Source organism: Rhinolophus sinicus, chromosome 17 (assembly GCF_057876585.1).
Source record: "Rhinolophus sinicus isolate RSI-liver-muscle chromosome 17, RSI-T2T, whole genome shotgun sequence".
In the NCBI taxonomy this organism is placed as follows: domain Eukaryota; kingdom Metazoa; phylum Chordata; class Mammalia; order Chiroptera; family Rhinolophidae; genus Rhinolophus; species Rhinolophus sinicus.
The window spans coordinates 18,908,964-18,932,315 of record NC_142517.1 but is presented as its reverse complement, the minus strand read 5'-3'; the positions used below and the strand labels follow the sequence as shown (position 1 = coordinate 18,932,315).

General features: G+C 33.6%; 1 protein-coding gene across 2 annotated transcripts in view; it reads left to right on the top strand.

Annotated features, from left to right (window-relative positions):
- Positions 1-23,352, top strand: part of NCAM2 (neural cell adhesion molecule 2) — a 446,058-nt gene that overhangs the window by 349,698 nt on the left and 73,008 nt on the right. For both annotated transcript variants that reach the window (XM_088794499.1, XM_088794500.1), the window contains exons 10-12: positions 1,330-1,517; positions 6,297-6,393; positions 21,525-21,698. In XM_088794499.1, coding sequence (XP_088650625.1) covers positions 1,330-1,517; positions 6,297-6,393; positions 21,525-21,698 — 459 coding nt within the window. The remainder of the gene's footprint in view (positions 1-1,329; positions 1,518-6,296; positions 6,394-21,524; positions 21,699-23,352) is intronic.

Genomic DNA, 23,352 nt, shown 5'->3' with positions numbered 1-23,352 from the left:
AGTGTTCAATAAATATTTCATACTTATGTGTGAGAACGGCATTAAAATCATAGTCAAATATGTAGGAAAAGAAGTTTTAAATGATTACTTGTTCATTTGTTCACTACATCTAATAATTCTTATATATTTGATATATAATCTGTTGTGAAAAAATGGGTAGCCGCTTATCAGAGGGTAAAGTGGGGAGGAGGGATGGTAGAAAAAGGTAAAGGGGATCAAATATATGGTGATAGAAGGAGAACTGACTCTGGGTGGTGAACACACAATGTGATTTATAGACGATGTAATACAGAATTGTACACCTGAAATCTATGTAACTTTACTAACACTTGTCACCCCAATAACTTTAATTTTTAAAAAAATGGATATAGGTAATTTTTTAAGTAATTAAGGGAAGTAAAACAAAACATTTAAGTTAGACAACTCAGATTGATCATTTATGAAGTGATGCTAAGTTTTAAATAGTAAATATTAGTAACAATAATAATCAGTATAAACACCTGCAACATTTTAGCTACCTCTTAAAATTATGTTTTTATGCAAAAATGAAAAAATGAATCCTCTCAAATATTATGCAGTTAAGGTACTAAGACTCAAAAAGACTATGATTGACTGACATTTGGCCTACATAAAAATTTCAGAGTGGAGCAAGACTAAAACCTATGTCTATATGTCTCCACAATTAGGTTATTTCAATTAAATGACATGATATATTGTCTATTTTGTCTTAATTATTATTATAGAAGTTTGATGTAGGGGCCTGAGCATTAACAGAGCATCATAGCAACTGATTAACTTTCAAATTAATATTGTTGACTAAATTAAGTCATTTCTGGTTTAATAAAAACAGGAAATGATATTTTAGGAAAAATTATTTAATAGTAATATTGCCATTTTAGTTTAGATTTTGTATCTGCTTCAAAATATTTTTAGAAAAAATTATGTAACTAAAAGAAGATTTCAAAATAATACAAAACACTGATTTTTTATAAGTTTTATCTTAAATTCTCCCTGCAGCGTGCGTAGTTTCAGAAACCGATTCCACATATGTAGATAACCATGAATTTGCTGGGTGGATATTTTTGTCTAATTATTAAATGCAAATTTAACTCTAAGCATTAATGTCTCATATTTGAATAATTGGCCAACTTTGAATGTTTTTATATTAAAATTATTTGATGAAACGGTCTAATGGCATATATTTTCATGAGTTCCGATAACAATTAAATATATGATATTAGAATTGTTGTGGTTCCTTTTGTATTCAATGATACTATTGTTTATACTAATTAAAAATGTCTATAAATGTTATATTATTTTCCTTTACAGATGCTCCCAAGTTCATATCAAACCAAACAATTTATTACTCTTGGGAAGGAAATCCAATCAATATAAGCTGTGATGTGAAATCGAATCCACCAGCATCAGTCCATTGGAGAAGAGAGAAATTAGTGTTACCAGCTAAAAACACCACAAATTTAAAGACATATAGTGCAGGAAGAAAGATGATATTAGAGGTAAGTCTTCATGTACATATCAACATTATTTAACAGTTACCTACTATTTTAAAATATGTTTAAATATATTAAAATATGAATTAATGCACAATCTATTTATATTACAAAATCAATATAAACCTATTGTATATATTTCATGTTTATTTACTTAAAAGAAAATTGTATACATTTGGATTATGGCTCTTTAATGAATAACATCTCACTATTTACATAGAAAAACTGGGTGTATCACAAAAGTCATTATTTTTCATGAATTTACTTTTAGAAAATAAAACTAATTACATCAGGAAAAAAAATAGATCAAATGAGTGATTTGTCAGCTCTTGAGGCCAAAATTTCAATTTCAGTGTGGATACTGGCCCTACATTCTGTGTTTACACCTTTCTTCTCCTTGGACTGGCATATGTAAATGCTATCCACTGGCTATATATTTCAAGTTCCTAAATAAAGCAGCTTTACTTGCTGAATGACTCATTTCATTTTAATTTTTAAGTTAAAATGGTATATAATTGTTTTTGTAATGCCAAGTGCCTGTCACTTAAATTCTGTTTGAATACATTATCTTTCATTTATTAATTGCAGATTATGTGGTGTGTGTATATTTCCAAAGTTTATACATAAGTCTGTGACAAAGTTTATATGTAAGTTTGTGACAATGATCATCAGCCTTTGCACTTCATGATGCTGTCAGAACAATTGGGAAGCTTCCTCAAACAGCGTTATTTAGGTATACAAATGCTGTATTTCCCCCCTAAGTCAATTTACATACATTTTTAAATTGCATGTTTCAGAATAACACCAGGTAACTGCATTCTCTTAAAGGTATTCTCATCTGTACCGTCTCTTCTATCTACCGTCTCTGGTAATCGGACTTAGTAAAATATTTGGTTGATAGAAGAGTTTAGCCATTATTTTCCCCAATGTTTGGATAACTGACTGATAATAAAGTCATTTTGTCTAAATCAATTTAAATCAGTTTCTTTGTAACTGTATTAGAAGAACTAGGTATTGCCGAATTGACGTGGAGGTCTATATCACAATGACATTTGGACAGATGTAACCTAAATTTTAGGTATTTAACCATACTTAAAACCTGAGTTGGATTTCACTGCAGTTTTGGGTGATATATTAGGGTGCTCAAGCTGCCATAAAAACTACCCCAAACTTGGTGACTTAAACAACAGAAAACTTTTTTCTTTTTTTAACCTCACACACATCTGGAGGCTAGAACTCCAAGATCAAGGTGCCAGACGGATTGGCTTCTGGTGAAACCTCTCTGCTTGGTTTGCAGATTGTGCCCACTCACTGTGTGTTCCTATGGACTATCTTCTGTGTCTCTTATTACAAGAGTGTCAGGCCCCACTCTATGACATCAGTTAACCTTGGTTACCTCCTTAAAGAATGTCTCCAAATACAAGCAGGTTAGATGGTCAGGGATTCAACGTATGACTCTTGTGGAGGCGGACACAACTCAGTCCATGACAGGTGGATACAAGTTCACGTTTAAAGGACAGACTAATCTGTAATCTCTGCTTTACTTTATCTTACCACTTTTCAGTTAGTGGGGTAGCTCATCATTCCCCATAGTCAATGTCAAGTGACATTTTGTAAATCTGACATTTAAGTATTTATAGAAGTCTCCAATGTTACTCATACCACTTTTCAGTTAGTGGGGTAGCTCATCATTCCCCATAGTCAATGTCAAGTGACATTTTGTAAATCTGACATTTAAGTATTTATAGAAGTCTCCAATGTTACTCAGTCTTCTGCCTAAATGGTATTCCTCCCCATCCCAAAGTGACAACTAAGCAATTTGTCTTTACTTTACACATAGCCAGGAAATCTATTGGTTAAAGCATTGACTGTGAGCATACACTTTTTATGTGTATAATATTTTTAAAATTTTAAATTTAAATTCTAAAATAATAAACATACTTAACACAACTTAAAGACAAAATAAAACAAAATAACAATAACAACAGCAAAAAGAAAAAAAATAAGCAGGATTAATTTTTAATTAATAGTATACATAGTTGCTTGAGATAGCACAATAATATTACTTTGTGTTTAGTAATTCTAATAGTCACATAATTATTAATTCTTAAGAATGTAAAATATAGAAAAAATCAAGTTTACAATTAGTAACAAATTGGTCAATAATGAATTTCTCGATTTGATTTGTAAAGGTTTCTTTTCTTTGATTAAATATATATTTGAACTTCTAAATTTGTGAATTTTAAATATATCAAAATCTATAAATCCTTTGGGTTAATGCCAATAAATGCATCTGTTGTAAAGCTCACAAAACTGTTTTTTGTTTGTTTGTTTGTTTTAAATAATATTCCTAAGAACTCCCCTGAGATGATAAGACAACTTTTCAATATACGGGTAAAAACTGATGCAGGATGTTTCTAATAGGTTGATTGGGATAATATTCTGCTTTGAATCATTCATATTGTTCCTTGTCCTAAATAATGATACTCTTTAAAAGATTTTCTCATCAAAGAATACATAGAAAGTGAAAATCAAGTTTTTGAAGGTTTAGGAAAAGGACTACCAAGATTTTTCATAAACATTATACTCTCAGCTTATAGTTTGGTGATTAAAACTATATTCATTGATCTACCGTGTTTCCCCCAAAATAAGACCTAGCCGGACCATCAGCTGTAATGCATCTTTCGGAGCAAAAATTAATATAAGACCCGGTCTTATTTTAATGTAATGTAAGACCAGGTCTTATATAATATAATATAATATAATATAATATAATATAATATAATATAATATAATATATAATATAATCAGGTCTTATATAATAATACTGGGTATAATATAATATAAAATAATATGACACTGGGTCTTATATTAATTTTTGCTCCAAAAGACGCATTAGAGCTGATGGTCCAACTAGGTCTTATTTTCAGGGAAACACGATATTATATTCTGCCAAATCCCAATATCTCAATTATTTTAACTACATATTAAAATGTGAAGTGTATCATACATAAATAGATGTTCCTACTACTTCCATGATAAATATCAGCATAATTTGCACATTTTAGTACTTTAAATTTATACTTTATAACTTAGTTGTTCATTATCTTGTAATATCTATTTTTTTCCATTGTGCTGGGATTGGGTATAAAGCCACTGTTGGTCTTTACTTTTATATTGCTTTCCTAGAATACACCAAATATGCCGTAAGGCACATAATTTGGGCAAGTTATGTCTAGCTCTATGTCCAAAAAAACAATCTGTGCTATTACTGATATTTTTTGTATTTGTCCATCATCCAACATGATAAAGGAATTATTTATTTCAGACTGAATTGTACAGGTTTTTCTTTGATAGCTGAACTCTAAGGAAGTGGGAAAAAAGGAATTAAGCCTTTTAAAAAGTGTTCCAATGAAAATGGATTTATTTAAATTGCTTTATTAATCTTAATGAGCTATGTAATGGTGCCAGTTCTTTATCATGTCCATTCTGTCTCTGCATTGTATTCTTTCAGAACATATTTTCCCCAATGGGATATGCAAATAGCTTTCTGATATGCCTGCATTTTGACAAATTTTGAAAATATTCTTTCTCACCAGGAAAATTATTTTAGAGTTAAATTACCCTGGTTTATTAAAAGCTAAATGTAAGAAAAATGACTAATCAGTTTGGAGTACTTTTTTAAGAGCTGTTAAAACTTCTAATCCTTAAATCTATGATCTATTTGTAAATGGGCAGCTGACTAGAGAATGAATGGCACAGCTTTATTTTGGAATCTTTCAGAATTAACATCTTCAATGGACCTCAAAATTGCGCTTTTAGTTAATAGCCCCCCCCCCATTACCACAAAATAATTTCCCCCTTTTGGGATGGAGTTGAAATTAACAGCAACTTGTAAGCATATTCTCTCTTAATGATAGTTATTGGGATTGAAAATCTTATCTACTACTGTCATCAAAATCTCTTTTCTGAATTGGTTCTTCAGAATTTTGGTGTATTAGAATTGCAGGATAGGTGCCAACATTCAGCCACAGAATCCCGGAAGGTTAACTTAATTATGGATTTCAAATGTATAAAGATTGAGGTTGGCTATGTTCTACAAAAACTGAAAAAGAGTGACAGAAAATGAACAGAAACAGAGGCAAGATACAGTTACTAGATGTCAAGATAATGGACCTGTCTGCAGGGAATCATCCACAAGGCCAGTGTTTTTTCATGGAAAACACCTTCCTGGAAAGATTTTTTTTTTTTTTTTTTTTGTGTGGAATGAGTCTTCATCCTTTGTTAATATTTTATGTTAAATAATATCATATTAGGAAGAGATCTGACATTTTGAGGATTTCTTGAACTCTAAATTTGCCTGATCTTAGAGGTAAACAAAGAGTTAAAAATGCTTTTGGTAAATTTCCTTTTTTCAAGTTCACATCTGCAGGGATTGCAGAATACATATCTTTCAAACTATATACTACTTTCTGAAATGTACATATATTAATATCTAATGGTTTTTCTATTCATTAGAAGTAACAAAATGATGGCATTTATCTCCTTCATAAATAATAAATAGACTATATTCACCTAGTACTTTGGATAGTATAATTCTATGGATTACATCTTAAAGGACTTTATATTACTTAGTAATGTTTACTTCATATAAGAACGAAGGTTATGTCAAGGACTTGTTAATTAGTAAGCATGTGTGAAGATGGTAGTCATACTAGAGTCCATTTTAAAACTTGAGTGATGTTGTTTTAAAATTGTAAACTTTTATTGTTATAATTATTTTAGATTGCACCTACATCTGACAATGACTTTGGACGATATAATTGCACAGCCACTAACCGCATAGGGACAAGATTTCAAGAATATATACTTGCTTTGGCTGGTGAGTATAGTACAATCGTGTCTGAAATTTCATGCAATATTTGTGTAAGCAAATAGCTTTTACATTTCAGTAAATCATGATTCAGGTTATTAGTCTAAAAAATTAGTATGCTTAAAATTTTGGAACAGTTGTATCTGACATATAGTGAGTATTTAGAATGTATTTACTAATCAAAATTGATTTTAAACTCTGATTCTAAATCTCCCACCTATGAAAGATTTGGCAACCTATGTCTTAAGAAATCAAATTTCAAGTATAATAAGAATACTGTCAAAATTGAAAATAAAAATGCCTTGAGAGAAAAAGAAAACTAAACTAAATACACTTAAAATTCGAAAGTTGATTATGAAATAATAAGCTTAGTTTTAAGGAAACTAGAAAATGTAGTGTTATGTCACTTTTCAAAAAATGTTTCATTCTGCATATATAAAAACATTCTAGTTAGTTCTCTGAAACTTAAAGATATATTAATAGAAATAGCATGTAGTGTAAAATTCATTTTAACTACAAATCCAGCTATATTTGTGTTATATATGTATATATAATACATATATACACACACACAAAAATATTTATAGAATTTGCCATTATGTTTTATAAGACTCATTAGAAATTTAGAAAAGGACGTTTTATACTTTCTATAGCCTAGATCAAGGGTGTCCAAACTGCGGCCCACGGGCCAACTGCGGCTCTCAATCCATTTTTAATTGGCCCGCAGCAAATTCCAAAAATATATTTAGTTTACTTAAATTAACCAGGTGAGGCAATACGTATTTTACCTCAACTGAGTGGCCCGGCTGATTGTATATTTTACCACATATGGCTCTTGGTGAAAAACGTTGAAAAAAGTTTGGACACCCCTGGCCTAGATGATGCAAAAAATGTGATTTATTGTTTTCTAAGTCTAGGTAGACAAATATTAGAAAATCATTGAAATGTTATGTTTTAATAGAATTGATAGCTTTATGAAACTATTTCCAAAACACTTTCTAAGTAGAGTTCTTATGTATAACTATAATTTTATATTAAGTTATAAAATATATTTTTCACTGCTATGAAAATGCATTTGGAAAACAAATGTCATTAGTTGTAAAGGCCAAAAGAGAAATTAAAAGGTTTACAAAGCTGAAAATACTCAAATTATTATGTATCTGGAAACCTCTTACTGTCCAATTTACTACACTGGGGTAGACGGGAGAAAAGGGATTGTTTTAAAGGGTTTTAGGGAAGAAAGCCAGAAATTAAGATGAGAGATAGTTAAGACAGGAGGGAAAGAAGAGAGGAAAAGATGAAGGAAAGAGGAAATAAACTAATATTTATTGTCTACCATGAAGTCATTAGAAAATTAATCTCAATTAAAATCATGGGAAGAAGGCATATAAATAAATCATTATACAAGCAAATTAAATTCTAGGAATATAAAATGTAAGTCACATCAAAATCATTGATAATAACTTGAAGTATTATTTGTACTGATGATAAGCATTCACTATTCATATTAATTCTGAGCCTTAGAAAATTAATCAAATGTTTTATTAGTATGAATTTTTTATAAATAATGATTAGTTACATAATCAATATATGCATATATATAACATTATATTAATACCGATTCACTATGATATATTACATTTCTATATAAATGATGCAGTTTTCTATTTATTTAAGTAAAACTTGATAAACAACCAAAATTTAATTTAGTAGTTTTTAAGTTTATAATTCTAGAAAAAAATATGGAAAAATAGAACATTATATTGGTAAGATTTAAACAGTCTCTCTTTAAACAGTAAATTATCTGGGAAAATTTAATGCCTGTGTACATTGATAATTTGCATTACTTACTGTGGTACTTTCCATTGAAAACTATGTTTGAGTAAGTCAGAAGAAAGAGTCGAGAACCATATGATTTCACTCATATGTGGGATAGAAAACTGAAAGCAACAAATAAACAAGACAAACAAACAAACAAAAACTCATAGACACACAAAACAGTTTAGTGGTTACCAAAGGGGACCACTGAGGGGGGAGAGGGATGGGAGAAGAGGGAAAAGGTGATCAAATATATGGTGAAGGAAGAAGAACTGACTCTGGGTGGTGAACATATAATGCAATATATAGATGATGTATTATAGAAATGTACACTTGAAACCTATGTAATTTTACTAACCAATATCACCCAAATACATTTAATAAAAAATGAAATAAATGATTAGCGAAAAAAAATATCTGATACCTATTTTTCTAATAAAGATGAAATAAGTGGGTTTCTCTCTAATCATAATTTAAAAATAGAAAATGTGCCTTCAAACTAAGAGTTAGAATGTTATTGGAAATATTTTTGAACACTATAATTCTGCTAATATTAAAAAATGTGGCAAATACAGGCTAAAATATATTTCAGAAAAAGGTATATTCAATTAGATTTGTTATGAAGATGCAAAAATGTGTTAGACACCAAGACTTAGATAGGAAACATACATTTAAATATCAATATTTATAGATATGATTCTTTTTGTGAGAGCCCTTTAATGCTTATAAAATTTAGTCATTCCTATAGAATCTGAACACTGAAAGTGTAATGTGATTTTTAAAAAAGTACAACAGACATATTATACATAAATGTAATATTTCAAAATATATGTTAATATCAGAGCTCAGTATTGTATTCACCTGTTTGAACTAGGAAAAGCTCAAGTTCATTTGACATATGGTATTTTACACTGTAAGAGATTACTTTGCTTCCAAAGGGCAATAAATTGAAACAGCCAAAATTTAGCATGAAATTATGTGCTACACACTCAGTAAAAATATAGGAAAAAGCTTTTTAACTTCCTTTTCTTCAAAAATTTTCTTCCTTTCCTTCCCAACCTCTCTCCCTCCCTCTTTCTTTCCTGCCTTCCTCCCTCCCTCCTTCCCTCCTTTCTTCCTTCTTTCCTTCCATCCTTCTTTTCTTCATCCTTCCCTCCCTCCCCCTTCCTCCCTCCCTCCATCCCTCCCTCCCCTCTCTTCCTGCTTTTCCTTCCTTCCTTCCTTCCTTCCTTCCTTCCTTCCTTCCTTCCTTCCTTCCTTCCTTCCTTCCTCTCTCCCTCCCTCCCTCTTTCCTTCTTCCCATCTGCATAAATAAGTTTTACATCCAAGCAAGGTAGGCACCTGCATGTGGGTGGGGTAAGGCACAGCAGCCTGATGTGGGGTGTCAGACCCTGAGTAGAGTGAATGGAGTGAACAGGAACTTCCGTGGTCCAGAGTGGGGTGTTTTGTCCTAGGCAGGTGTGTGTGTGTGTGTGTGTGTGTGTGTGTGTGTGTGTGTTCAGATGTTTAACAAGGAGCTTTCTTTTGCTGAGAATATTACTTAGAACACAATTTCTGAGCTATCCCTATCCACTGAGAAGACTTGGGAGCTGCAGCACCCCAATAGCAAAGAGCAGACCTGGCAGGCGGATTTGAGTTTCTAAATATCATACTTCACTAAAGTTAACCAGGGCTCCTAATGATAATTGCTGATTCGAAAATTGGGACAGATAAAACAGAAGATAAGCCTGGAACAATATATTATGCCAGAAAGGAGATACATTTCTTTTTAAAAAGAACATGTTAAAAACATCCATAAGCCAACTTTAACAAACATCATAGTATAAATTAATCCGTCAGTGGTTGCTAAATCAGGTGTGTAAAAGTTAGATGAGAAAAAAACACAAATAGAAATAGTCTTAAAGTACCTACCCCCAATTTACAAATTAATTACAAAAAGAAAAATAGGATATGTACAGTTGACAAACCTAGACGATCCCACTTTTATTAAAGGATCAAAGTGAATATTATAGGTCATGAGAAAATTAAACTCGGGTCCTGCAAGAAAGAGGCAACAGGAAGAACACAAAATCACTGCTGTGATATTCCTGCCAAAAATGCTTAATCAGAATGTATGAGGAAATATAAGACAAATCCAATTGAGACACCATATACAAAGTAACCAACCTTCAAAGTGTCAAAGCTGTGCACATCAAGAATGGTTAAGAAAACTTTTCAGAGAAAAAGACAGTGAAGAAAAGTAATAAATATATGCCATGCAGGTGTTTTTTGTTATACAGGATATTATTGAGATGATGGGTAAAATTTGATTGTAGTCTTTGGATTAAATGCCAGTTTGTTTCAAAAAGCGTGTGTAGGAGAAAGTTTTACTTTAGTTACCACACACTAAAGTTGGCATCATGTCAACTTACTCTGAGGGATCAGCTGAAAAAAGTTATATAGTGTTTGCCCCAAAATAAGATCTAGCTGGAACATCAGCTCTAATGTATCTTTTGGAACAAAAATTAATATAAGACCCGGTATTACATTATATATTATATTATATTATATTATATTATATTATATTATATTATATTATATTATATTATATTATATTATAGACCTGGTCTTATAGTAAAATAGGGTCTTATATTATTTTTTTTCCTCCAAAAGACACATTAGAGCTGATGCTCTGACTAGGTCTTATTTTCGGGGAAACACAGTATACAGTATTCTTGCAAATTTCGATAAATATGAAATTATTTTAAAATGAAAAGAAAGAAACTAAGGCCAGTCGACATGTATGCATAAGATAGAGCAACTTTAGAAAAACAACATAACTTGCTTGTGAACATAGGTATTATTCTTGATAAAATCCATCCGTATCTGTTTCGTGTGTGCTTATATAATTTCATATGTAAACCTGTAAGTGATTTTCAAATCTTTCAAAGAACATTTGCATATTAAATGATTATTTATTCACAGACAACTAGTGTTTTGAAATATGCAGGTGTGATTTTTAATTCTAAAAGAGAGCAATTTATTTAGCCATCTTTTCAATCTCTTGATAAATATGATGGTAACATTGTTCTTGACAATGGAGATACACTATTATTTAGTAACAACGCAAATAGAACAGGATGTGGAAATTGGCACGCGGACGCCACTTATACTCACGAGCTGGATATTTCACCTCCAGGCCTCGTACTTCTTTTGCCATCATCTCTGCCACAAAAGAACAGCTTGATAAAGTTCTAGTAAGAAGACAGGAGTGATTAGCTAAACTGAGTCATGGAGCAGTCATCGTAATTCCATAGTAACTGACAATCATGATTCCTTCCTTACAGTTTTCTACTTCCAGTAGATCATGATTTGACAAGGCATTCTGTATGTTTACATGTGTATTTTTAGAAAGACTTTCTTCAAAGACTTTTACTCTAACTTTTAAACTTCACCAAATGAAGCCATTCATAATTTTATTAACTTTCCTAACTTCATTATTGTTATATTCAACTTTTACCTGTCAACTCTTCATATTGCACCTAAATATGGTGATCCCAACCTTTGCTGCTTTAGCTAGCACACTTTTCTGATGAAATCACCTTCTCCTGGTCAGTGTTAAGGGAGGGACTGCTATAAGCTGTCAGCAGGCCACACATCCCGCACCGAGGCCGCCTGTCTGACTGGGATTTAAGCGCTCCATAGCAGCTGTTCAAGATCCACCAGGTAAGACTGCTGTCAGGACAAAGTTAGGAAGTGCATTCAGAGTACCAGCACGTGGCATGTACTCAACAATGTTAGCTACTATGGCCAATTTATAGTTCATCTGGGTCACTTTGCTTTTGGAAAGAAGTCAGTTTGCTGATGCATGGATCTAGACATTGTAGACCAATGAATAGTAAAAGTGGGTGATGTGATAATGACCTCACTTACGTTGGATACAATATATCAATTAAAGAGTACAAAATCCCAATTAATTTTGCCACTTTTTTTTTTTTCTTCTGGTGTCTTGTCTTACATGTTTTTCATAAAAACTGCTGGTGAGGTCTCCTGCGCTATGTGCATCGCCATTGATTTTTTTTCTTTTCTTTTTTTTTTAACCTCGGTTCAGGACTCTGTATTTAGCCCATTTAATCTCATCTTGTCAGTTTTGGCTCATCTTTTTAACCTACTAAGACCCTGTCAACTCTAATGTTTTAGCTCTCTTTCCAAGATTGATTTAATTCACAAATATCACGAAGCAGTCATCTGTATTTTCACCTAAGTCATGGATAAGCCTATACAAGTCAGTTTTGAGAATACAGACCTGCTCGCAGGTTAAGCTGGGTCAATTGAACAGAAGTCTGTAGACATGGAATTTTACTCCATCTACTTGTCTTGTATCCAGACTGCATTTTATCCAGACCTTTGTTCCATTAAATTTGAAAGCAGGTTAAACTCAGTGCGTTTGGAAATGCACTTTCTTCAACTGAATATAAAGCCAGCTTTCTTTTACATGATTCATTTTATTATCTAGTTTGGAAAAGTTTATGTCTGCTTCCTTTTTCAGAAACTATGAGACAAACTTTTGTGTGTCTTCGAAAACTATGGCATCGCCTTAATTCTCTAATTCCTGTGCTCCTCTGGGAGAAAAAAAAAAAAAGAAATTAGAAAGCTACATATTATTTTTAGGGAATCCATTATTTCATCAATTCCTAATAATCTGTTATCATGCATTCTATAGAAACATAATAAGTTTCTAGTAGGTGCCAGGCAGTGTTCTAGATCTTGGAAATCTGAAGAGGAATAATATATGGCACCTGATCTTTACAAGTAAGACTACAAAAGAAAAGGGTTGCAATAGAAGTGTGAATCAAATGTCTGGGGACACACAATGGAATTCCGATTGGAGTTCTTGGGGAAAGTTTCAAACAGGTATCAATTTTTGAGTTGAGTCTGAAAAAATGGTAGAAACAGGTCCAGTGAAGACGAAAAGGAGAGTTGGAAAGAATCAGTGTAACTGTACAAAAGTGCCATGCTGTGAAAAAAAAGTGGGTGATAAAGAAGTCAGGCATTTTTTGCAGGGCTGGAGGGCAATATTGTGCTGAAGCGATTAGTGGTGGTGATATGACTAGAAACGTAGTGAAAATTCAAATTATAGATCTCCTTAAAAACATTTCATCATTTCTACATTCTGTTATATCATGTATACAGCAAGGGAAGTGTGGAGTTTTCAGTTATAAAGAAACATGATCAGTTTGTCATGAACAGCTAGCTACCTTGGTAACATTGTAGAGATTGATTTCAACTTAGCCAATTTTCATGTTTCTCTAAACAGCCCAAAATATATAAATGTAAGCTCAATATTCTGAAACAACCTCCACTGTTTCAGAACGGGGCTCTCTCCACAGATTACCCCATCCCCCTCTTTAAACACTCAAAGCATATCTCATCTTTGTATTCACTCTTTTCTTTCCCTAGTATTTTCATATGATTTTTTTTCTACTTTAAGTCCTTGGTCAAATATTATTTTTTGAAAATATATAGATACTCTCATCGATCCATAGAAATTATAACACTCCAATCCATGTAAATAGGTTGCATGTCTTTTGGCATGAGTGAGTATCAATGTAAAAGTTACGTTTTTAAAAGTTTTGTGTTTTTTTGTTTGTTTTATTTTTTGTTTCTTGCTACATTGTAAAATAATTTTAAAAAATCATCTTGACCTTATAAATTCTTCTGGTTATTGCATCATTTCTCTACCCCCTTACCTCCTTTAGTAAATATTCTTCGCAAAAGAACTGACTATATTTACTGTATCTAATTTCTTTCTTCTCATTCTGTCACTAACTATTGCAGTTACCGCCACTGCTTTGTAAAACCTGTTATCGTCGAGGCATCTACAATTGAACTTCTCATGCTTAATCCAGTGTTCAATTCTCAAAGCTCATAATTGTTGATTTAGCAACAGAATATTACACAGCTGATTACTTATTTCCCTTGAATCATCTCCATAGCCCCTAAATTACCCAGCAAGTCACTGTGTTTGTCTTGTTTTCCTCTTACCTCATTGAACCTACTTCTTGGTTGCTTTTGCTAGTTGCTCCACATCTCTCTGACTTTTTAAAAACCATTGTGCCTCAGTTTTTGAATCTCTTTTTTTGTTTGTTTTGTATACACTCACACCCCTGGTATTCTTTTAAATTCTTATGGATTTAAGTACCACCTATACTCTAAGAACTTCAAAATATATCTTCAGCTTTGATCTTTTTTTCCTGAATGCTATGCTTTATATCCTACTGCTTACTTCTCTCTCTATTTAGATGTTCTGTAAGCAATACAAATGTTCCGAGGTCTAGGTATCGAATATTATCTCCTATAGTCACCTTTACATATCTTCTTTTGGCATTCTTTCCTATATCAGTAAGTGGCACCTGTCTCTTTCCAGTTGTTCAGGTCAAGTAACTCGGTCATACTTGAATCTACTGGTTTACTCAGACTCAACTCCTTAACAAGTCCTGTTGACTCTACCAGAAAGCTATTTCCAGAGCATCATTGTCCTCATTAAATGAAGATCTATATTCCAGTTGTTTCTGTTTTTGTTTTGTTTTGGTTTGATTTTAATATGGATTGTTGCATAAATTCCTAAACTGGTCTTTCTGCTTTGGCTTAAGCCCCCCTAGCATGTAATTTAAATAAAAAATGAAAAGGACTTCTTATTCTTAAAACAACAATTAAAGCATAATAATCTTCTGCCCACAGCATTCTAGTGGCCTACTGTTTGGTTCAGAGATGAAGCCATACTGATTATAAAGGCCTGTCAGGCTTCACAGGGTTCCCCCCCACCCTGCACCCACTGGCTTTCACTGAACTCCGTCTCTTTTCCCCTACCTTGGTCATGCTGCTCTCCACAGATTGCCCCCCTTCTTTAAACACCCACAGCACAGCTCAACTTTGTACCGACTATTTTCTCTCCCTAGCATTTTCATATGAGTCTTTTTTTTTTTCTCTCCTTTAAGTTCTGGGTCAAATACTACTTTGTTGGTCAGAGATATTCTCGTCCTCCCAATTTACAATTGCAACACTCCCAATCTCCCAATTCCACCTAAACTGTCTTTCTTCCCTGAATTATTTTTGACTACATTATTTATAATAAATAATTTATGTATTATAATTACTTTTATATAATTAGAATATAACTTCCATAAGAGGAGTGATTGTTGACTCATGTTTACTTTAGAACATAGAAAATTGTTTGGCTCATAGTAGATTTAGAGGAATTATTGGATATATAAAGTATCAGTGTGTTTTATATGATTTGCTTATGAATCATAGTTGATATGTCCAGTTAATAAGGGGATGTGGTAATCCATGACTTGCAATAACAGTCAAGATGTGAGTATGTTTGAGGAAATAATTCCCATTGATACCTCAGAAATAAATGAGTACTTCAATGGAGAATAATAAAGGTAAAATATAATCAAGGACAGAGTACTGGGTAATTTAATTGATAGAGTTTAAATTATTTGAACCAATAAAATTTAAAATAATTGAGGATAGCATATTAAACATATGTGATCAAATGTTGTGCAAAGATTAATAGAATAATTATTTGAATTTGGCAATTGGAAAAAACAAGATGGGTAATGAAATGAGAATGAATATATAGAGTTTGAGATATGTTGCAGATTGGCTATAATGTTAGATTGTTAGATTACGCTCACAATTGACACAGGAAAAATATATATAATATCTTATAGCAAATAAGGTGGCCACTCAAAGCAAAAGTAGATGGAACCCATCTCAGCATCGTCCCTGAGATGCGTGAAGTTGATAATGACACTCTGTATTAGGGTCTTGCCAAATCTAGGAAGTTCAATCCTTTATGTGACAAGTCTTTTAATACTTAAGACATTTACCAATGGAGACTAATGAAGAAAACAAGTCGCAAGTAATTTAATATAGAGTGTTGGGTCATTATAAAAGCACTGTAAAGGCAGAGAAAAGGGAAGTCAAGAGACAGCCACTAGTCTTCTGACTTCAAGGTCCCAAAATACCACAGTGATGTCCAAGGTCAAAACTGCAGCTGCTGACTCGAGGTCAGGGATACCTGCTGCCAAGCTTCCTCTCTATTAACATCGTAGCCACCTAGTAGCAAAACCTATGTGACTGTGCTGTGGAGCTGCTGCCATCATTCACATCTGCAGGTCTTGTCCACTTGCACTTTCTCAGAAAAGTAGGAATGGTATTCATATTTCCTCAGCATTCTAAACTGCTTTCATGTGTATCACATCCTAAGTGCCTCTGTGGCACTTACAACCATAGTAGCCAGTGTGTCTGGAAAATGAATATTTTAGCACTTAACTCCTTACGATAAAGGGGAATTGCTAAGATGACAGAAATTGATGTGGAGTGAAAATAGAAAATGTCCAGGATAGGGTTGAAAACAACATTCTGAAAGAATACTCACTTAAGTATCAATACTTCCATTAAAGGTAGGTTTAATCTTAGTTTAACAATACAGCGTCCTCATCTGCGTCAGTGATTCTGAACCACACCTTAGTTGCCAGCTTCCCAGCATTTCAGGAAACCAAATTCGCAGAAGTAAAGAGGTCATTGGGGTAGAAATTAGGAATGATCTGTTCAAACAGTGGGACAGTTAAACAAAAGCAAAGTTTGTTGCCTGTGAAGAGAGTAGGACTGAAGGAAATTTGTCATTTGAGAGCTTGTTAGAGTTTATGATAATAAGAAAGACAAAATAAGACTAAAAATCTGAAAGGGAAGAAAAAGGAAGAGAAGAGCTAGTTGATGATGCCACGTCTGGAGAAGGAAAAAGTAAAAGAAATGCCATTTAAAGATAGAGGGGTTACTTACGTAGCTTTGGAAAAGAGGAGGGCAGACGTCCAGGATAGGTCCATCCAATGACAGGGTACAATCTGAGTGGACTTGCTTGATCGAGTCTATTTTCACTTTTGATATTGAGGTCTATTTATTTGCTGGGAACTGAGGATGCATTTGAGGTAGAGAGTGTGGAGAGCTAAAACACACTCACGCACACAGACACGTGCACAACTTTTAGTTGGTTGCTGTTGTCTTGAACACATTGTGCTCCCAGTGTATTGTGACGCCTAAGGAAATGCTGTTTTGTGATTCCATGATTCATCTTCATTTTGGAAATGTTATTCAGAAATGTATCGACCCAAGACCTCCTTGCCCCGTTATATTGATTAGCGTCCTTCCTTTTGTAGCCTCCTACCTATCTCTGGGCATATATTTTCAGAATTTTGCTTTATAGCATGTATCTTCACTTTGGGATTTTTTTTTTTTTTTATAGACAGAGGAATATAGTGTTTGATGTACTATTTTGAATCTGTTTCCAGACATCTACGTGTATATCTAATTATTACCCTTTTCCATTTTTATAGGGCTTCCTGTATTTCCACTTGACTTAATTTCTCTTTAATTATAGACTTATTTTATCAGAATTAAAGTCAGAAGAGGAACCTCTTCCATTGTTGCTCTACCTCTTACAAGCTAAAACAATCATCAAAGCAGACTTTTTTATGTTTTCACATAAATACTTTGATCAGCTTATAACTTCAGGCATATGTGTAAACGCCAAAAATGTTTGTCAACGTGATTTATACACTGACAGCCTGTTTAAAGGAAGAATAAGTGAGAAAAATATTTGTGAATGCCCAGTGCTTTACATCCATCAACTTAACCTCACAACAGCAACTTTAATGTCGGTATTATTGTCACCATTTAGCTTGTAAAGAAATTGATACCCAATTAATTTAATTTGTACAGGGTCATGCAACTCCAGACAGTATTCCTATGATGTACATACATTTCTAAGCTGAACCTCAATATTATTATCTATTACCTACTATTTGACTAAAATATTGATATATGTCAATGGATACAAAATTATGTAATTGAAGGAGGATGGTATCAGGGAGGTTAGCAAAAACTGTAATAGCTAACATTTACTAAGCACTTACTGCATTTCCGGGTCTGTTTTAAGTGTTCTGTAATTCTTGATACTCAGAGAAACCCTAGAGGTAGATATTATTCTAATCTGCACTTTAGAGAGAAAAATGCCGATGGCTGAAAAGATAAAGGGACTCCTGCAATGTTGCAGTTGACAAAAAGAGCAAGATTAGACGTTGGAGCCTTATATTCTGATGGTACAGGTCCAGGCTGTTCATCCAACTCTATACTGGTACTAGTGGAGGTGAAAAGAAAAAGTCAATGAAGAGAATGTGTTTTCACAATGGTTCTATTTATTCATTCAGTGGTGGGTGGCATTCATTAATTATTGAGATGGAAGGTGCTAGGAAGAGGTTTAGAAATGTATGCTAACAATGATAGGAGCATTGTGTATGGAATTTAATAACTACAAGCCCCGTGTGAAACATTGGGTTGTGTTTCATAGTCTTTTACAATATGATCTGTTTGCATACATCCAGTGAGGTTAGATAATTCAGGATCTTGAAAGCCAGAGTGAAAAGTCTAAGTTTGATGTTGTAAAGAAGAGGAAGCTGCTGAATACCCCACTCAGGGAAGTGACGTGATTAGAGTGGTGCTTTAGAAAATTGATTTTGCATTCACACATCATATGGATTGAAATTTGATGGGATGTCCAATAGACAAGGAAACCTAGAGCCACAAATGGCATTGCAGGCAGAGGCAGACAGGGTCTGGGCTTGGGAGTTAACAGTGGGAACAGGAAGGAGAGATGGATCCAAGAATGATGATATGGGAAAGATGAAAATAACTTTGTGACTAATTATGATGTATATGAAAGGTAGAATCAAGGATGGATGTAATGGTAAAACAGTTGAGAGAGTGAAGAGAAGAATTCGATAACGATAGTTTTACATATTCCAGACACTAGTCACTTGGACATGTTCCATATTTTTGTATATCTTTAATTGCTGAAATAAACTCATCATATATTTCCTGAGGACTGAGCATATTCTTATTTTCTGGAGGTGTACCAGGTCAGAATGCCCAGCTTAGCCAGCGGCGTGCACCTCTGCAGACAGATAAACACCAAGGACCATGTACATGCCCCAGGGTGGAAGGAGGGAACCCAAGAGGAATCACACTTTCTCCTCAGCCGCACCCCCATTGCTTAGTACCTTTCATTTTGAAATGTATCATCCAACTGAAAATCATCATTGCTGTGAAGTACAACTTAGACATAGCTGATGTCAGAGAGTCACTCAGCATTGAGCGGTACTCAGGGGTAAAGAATTGGCAGTTTTATTACAAACAATCAGTGTGTGTGTGTGCACGTGCTTTCCTCTTCTGCAAACTTTAGATAAAAATAAACCACAGTTATAACCTAGGGATTAAAGAAACATGAAAATCACAATGTTTATGTATGACAGCTTAAATAGATGATTTTCAAAATCTGAAATTGGTATGTCCAGGTAATGTTTTAATAGCAAGAGGGCTTTGGAATGCATCCGTGTTCTACACGTTTATTTCCCAACCTCTGTATTATAGCATCATGCACTTCATGCGGTCTGCAAATAATTCACTGTTACTAATTAGAGCCGAAATGTACGCTGCTGCATTTCTTTACAACATTCACATCCAAAGGCCATAAACCTGGCCTTCTGGCCCTTGCCGAGTACCATTTATATAGGCATATTTTTATGTGATTTATCGGTGCTCTCTTTTAACTCTAGCAACTATGGCACCTTTGACAGTCGTTGAACTTTTATATGAATGTTTGTGTCTGAAAGGAAATTTATTTTACTGTATTATTTTCAATCAAATGTGTGTGTGTGTATGTGTGTGTGTGTGTGTGTCAAGTTAATTCCAGAGATAAAATAGCATATTTATTTGTATATATAATATAATGTGTTTTATGGGCTAAGTCATCTCTGACTCCTGGCAACTGTACCAATGAATGACGTCCACAGTGTCCTGTCCTCAGTAGCCCCGTTCGGCTCCTGTGGACTCCTGCCTATGCTTCTCTTATGGAGTCAATCCATCTCATATTTAGGCTTCCTCTTTCCTTGATGCCTTCTTTCCCCTCACCGCAGCATTCTTGTCTTTTCCAAAAAACTCTGCCTTCTCATGATATGCCCCAAGTAGGACAGCTTCGGTTTGTCATTTTTGTCTCCAATGATGTTTCAGGCTTAATTTGCTCTTGGACCCACTTGCTTATCTTTCTGGCAGTCTAGGGTATCCATAGAGCTCTCCTCCAACACCATATTTTAAATGAATCATTTTTATTTTCCTATCAGTCTTCTTTACTGTGCAACTTTCACATCTGTACATAGAAATTGGGAGCATGAGGATGTAGGTGATCTTAGCCTTGGTCTCTAATGACACATCTTTGCTCTAATGATCTTGCCTAACTCTTCCATTTCTGTCCTTCCAAGTTTCAGCCTTCTACTGATTTCTGAATCCTATGTAAATTTCCAAGCGTCGTGATATTTCCAATGTGATACTGAAAACAAAGAGAGATTGAGAAACAGACAGAGATTGAGAGAGATACTTTAATGTTTAATGTGCTTCTAATTCATCAGGTTTCTGGAGTAGAAGTTTCATTAATGTCCTCATGGAGACTTTTTTTAATCTCTTATTTTCTCCTTTTGCTTCTTTGGCATTTCAGATCATTTTTTAAATAAAGTTTGTATACTAGAAACGCAAATAAGTTTCCATTCAAGATACCTTATTGAGCTTGAAATAATGTCAGCAATTGATTGACACAAAAACACACATAAGAATGACTATAGTTGTTTCTTAAATACAGGGATTAAAACTTAAATATCTCAACTGATTAACATTAAATAATACATAAATAAAATTAAAACAAATAGTTTGCAGTTTCATTTAGTTCATAATGACATTTTCTCTAAACATGTGTCCCAAAATTATTAATACAATTTTAATGAACAAAAAGGAAACAAATCTCACATTTTCACAAGAGATAATTATCTCTGCTAATGATTCAGTAAAAACTTTGTTTCTTATTTTTTTAATTATACTGGCATTCTATCTCATTCCTCTCTCTCACAAGCTTGTTTTCCTTGAATGTAATCAAAATGCTTATATTGTCTAGAAAGGGCAGAAGGAAAATCATCCCCTCAATAAAGGAAATTTGATATCAAATATTTTACTATTTATTTGCTATGGTAGTAAAGACTGACTAGTGTATACTGTCTTGTCTTGTAATTTATCGAGATCATTCAGTGGTTTATGCAAGCTTGGTGACTCAAATATGTTCATTGTATAGGCAGCCATGTTCCTTTATTTCTAATTCTCAGAATACCATAAGTCTTCATAATGGCCATCTACATGACCTGGGTTATATTTCCTTTCTTTTTGTTCTTTTGTAGATGTGCCATCCAGCCCCTATGGAGTGAAGATCATAGAACTGTCACAGACCACAGCCAAGATATCTTTCAGCAAGCCGGATTCCCATGGCGGTGTGCCCATCCATCACTATCAAGTGGATGTCAAAGAAGTGGCATCAGAGACCTGGAAAATCATACGCTCCCATGGAGTGCAAAGTGAGTCCATGATTCCAAAGTGTGTTGATTCATTCAAGCTTATCTTCAATATATACCTGTGTGGTTAGCTTTTTATTTTCCTTCAACATGTGCTTGTTTTTCTTTTACTATGGTTGGGAAGACATTTCCACTGCCCTGTTCTTCTTGAGAAGAACTTAAATAAAGAGTTGAAAAGTTTGCATCTTAAATAAAGCTGGACAAGTTTTGCAAACTCACCAAAGTTCAATTCTAGAAGGGGAAAAAAAAAGTATTTAAAATTTTCATTTGGTAAAACAGTTGCTTACATTGTAAGTTTCATGGTCGAATATTCTGAAGTGTGTGTGTGTGTGTGTGTGTGTGTGTGTGTTTAATTTATTAATAATATTTCTTCCATTAGTAGTTTGGAAAGCCATACTGTAAAATGCAGATGTCTTATATATGTATTCATGATACCATCAATAAACAGTCATCTGAGTACTAAAATTAATTTCAAAATTGTGCTTTGAAACTCAAATTTTTACTACTAATCATAGCTTTTTGAGTAATAGAACTAGCTAAATCTTTTTTTTAATTAAATTTATTGGGGAGACATTGGTCAATAAAATTATATATTGGCTTCAAGTGTACATTTCTATAATGCATCATTTATATATTGCACTGTGTGTTCACCACCCAGTCAGTTCTCTTTCAATCACCTATAGTTGATCCCCTTTTTCCCTCTTGTATCACCTCCCCTTCCCCCTAACCTTGTCGTAACCACCAAAATGTTGTCTGTGTCTATGAGATTTGGTTTCTTTGTTTGCTGGTCTTGTTCATTTTTGTTTTTACTTTTATATCCCATATGAGTGAAATCATATGGTTCTCAACTTTTTCTGTCTGACTCATTTTGCTTAGCATGATAATCTCTGAGAACAAGTTACAGCACTTCCTTTCACATATGTAGAATTTCATCATGTAAAAATGTGATTTTTCCCCCCATGATAAGAAGACACTAACGTAGGAAATAATAATAAATTACCAGAGTCGGACTCTGTTGTTTAGGATGTAGTACTGCATCGAGTGACCTGAAAGTGTAGCATCAGATAGTGAGACAATTATTGCTCTGTCATGTGCCTTGTCTGCTTGGCGCTGTCTTGACCTTGGTAGAAGTGTTCCGTAAGAGGCGTGAGCCTCCCTGCGAAGAATTACCCTAGTGGTCAGTGGACACAACACAGGTAAAGTCATTACAGTCTCACCTGTGTTAGCCTGTGCTTGTTCTGTTTTTACTGAGCGTGACTACAACTTTTAGATAGAAACATTAGAAATATAATATCATCAATCAATCAATCATTAGTTTATTTAGCACAGGCTTCAGATAATGTCCCCAAACAGGTCAGCTCTTATCATTCCTTTAATATTTAGAGATTTTTTTATAGTAAATGTTATTTGTGCACATGCGATTTAATTCAGGAGGGGACATTTATGAAGATAGTACCCAAAAAGAATGTGAGTTTTAGGACTCTAGAAAAATAAATCATTATCCTAGATGAAGGAATAACATTTATTTTTAAACAGAAAGAGCCAAAGAGAGGGTGGAAGGTAAGAGACAGAAAGAGAAAATGAATATTTTGATTCATGCAGAATAAAGTGGGTACTCAAGCACAAGCATGAAGGAAAGTAATATGAAGCCGAAACA